Source organism: Aplysia californica, unplaced genomic scaffold (assembly GCF_000002075.1).
Source record: "Aplysia californica isolate F4 #8 unplaced genomic scaffold, AplCal3.0 scaffold01017, whole genome shotgun sequence".
In the NCBI taxonomy this organism is placed as follows: domain Eukaryota; kingdom Metazoa; phylum Mollusca; class Gastropoda; order Aplysiida; family Aplysiidae; genus Aplysia; species Aplysia californica.
Genome location: NW_004798287.1, coordinates 15,907 through 17,011, shown reverse-complemented (window position 1 = coordinate 17,011; position 1,105 = coordinate 15,907). Strand labels below are relative to the sequence as shown.

Genomic DNA, 1,105 nt, shown 5'->3' with positions numbered 1-1,105 from the left:
CTCCCTCCCTCCCTCACCTCCCTCACCTCCCTCACCTCCCTCACCTCCCTCCCTCCCTCACTTCAAACACCTCCATTGTCCTGTCTCCCCAGGCGCGCCCAGATGACTACAGCCCCAATTACCTGGCCAATCAACTCCCCGTCTCCTTCCACAAGCACTGGAACAACGACCCCTACAAGGTCTACGCTGACCTGGTCGCTGAGGTCACCGAGGTCGCCGGGGTCACGGAGGTCGCAGAGGAGGAAGTGGAGGTGGAGGCACAGAGGGAGGAGTCCGGCAAGAGGATGACAGAAACCTGGCAGAGTGATGGAGGAGGGGAGGGGAGTGATGGAGGAGGAGAGGGGAGTGATGGAGGAGGAGAGGGGAGTGAAGGAGGAGGGGAGGAGAGTGAAGGACGGGACGAGTTGTGACGCAGATGCATCATATGTGCGTGCAAAACCTGTGTGATGTTGTTGTTGTGGTTGTTGATGTTGTTGTGGTTGTTGTTGTTGTGGTTGTTGATGTTGTTGTGGTTGTTGTTGCTGTTGTTGTGGTTGTTGTTGTTGTGGTTGCTGTTCTGCTTCCTATATGGCTGTACAGGTGTACATGGTGTACAGTTTGACCAAAAATCCCCAACCACTCATGGTATGTATCTGTGTGCGTATATTTCTTGTATTTCTATGTCACTATTATGTATTATGTAACCTAACGTCTGTCAGTATTCCTGCCCGTCATTTCATTCTTGTGAATATCTTCTTATCGTGTATCTGGCCACTTCTCCAAACGGGATGTACCGATATGGCGGAAGTTGAGAGTTTGTTGATCTATTTGTCACCGCAGAGCTTTTTTGATAAGCTTGTGTGAAGTTTTCAACCTGGTCTGTGTATGACTTGTGTGAGCTGGGACATAGTCCTTGATGAATGGGACACTTGTGGCTATGTCTGGGACATAGTCCTTGATGAATGGGACACTTGTGGCTATATATATATATCATGTGTCTGGGACATAGTCCTTGATGAATGGGGCACTTGTGGCTATATATATATATATATATCATGTGTCTGGGACATAGTCCTTGATGAATGGGACACTTGTGACTATATATATATATATCATGTGTCTGGGA

At 48.5% G+C, this 1,105-nt stretch overlaps 1 protein-coding gene across 1 annotated transcript in view; it reads left to right on the top strand.

Annotated features, from left to right (window-relative positions):
• LOC101848624 (beta-1,3-glucosyltransferase) overlaps positions 1–1,099 on the top strand; it is a gene marked incomplete in the record, with an annotated part of 13,604 nt that extends 12,505 nt beyond the window's left edge. Inside the window, 1 exon segment of the mRNA XM_013089672.2 lies at positions 93–1,099. Coding sequence (XP_012945126.1) covers positions 93–410 — 318 coding nt within the window.
• Between the last annotated feature and the right edge of the window lie 6 nt (positions 1,100–1,105).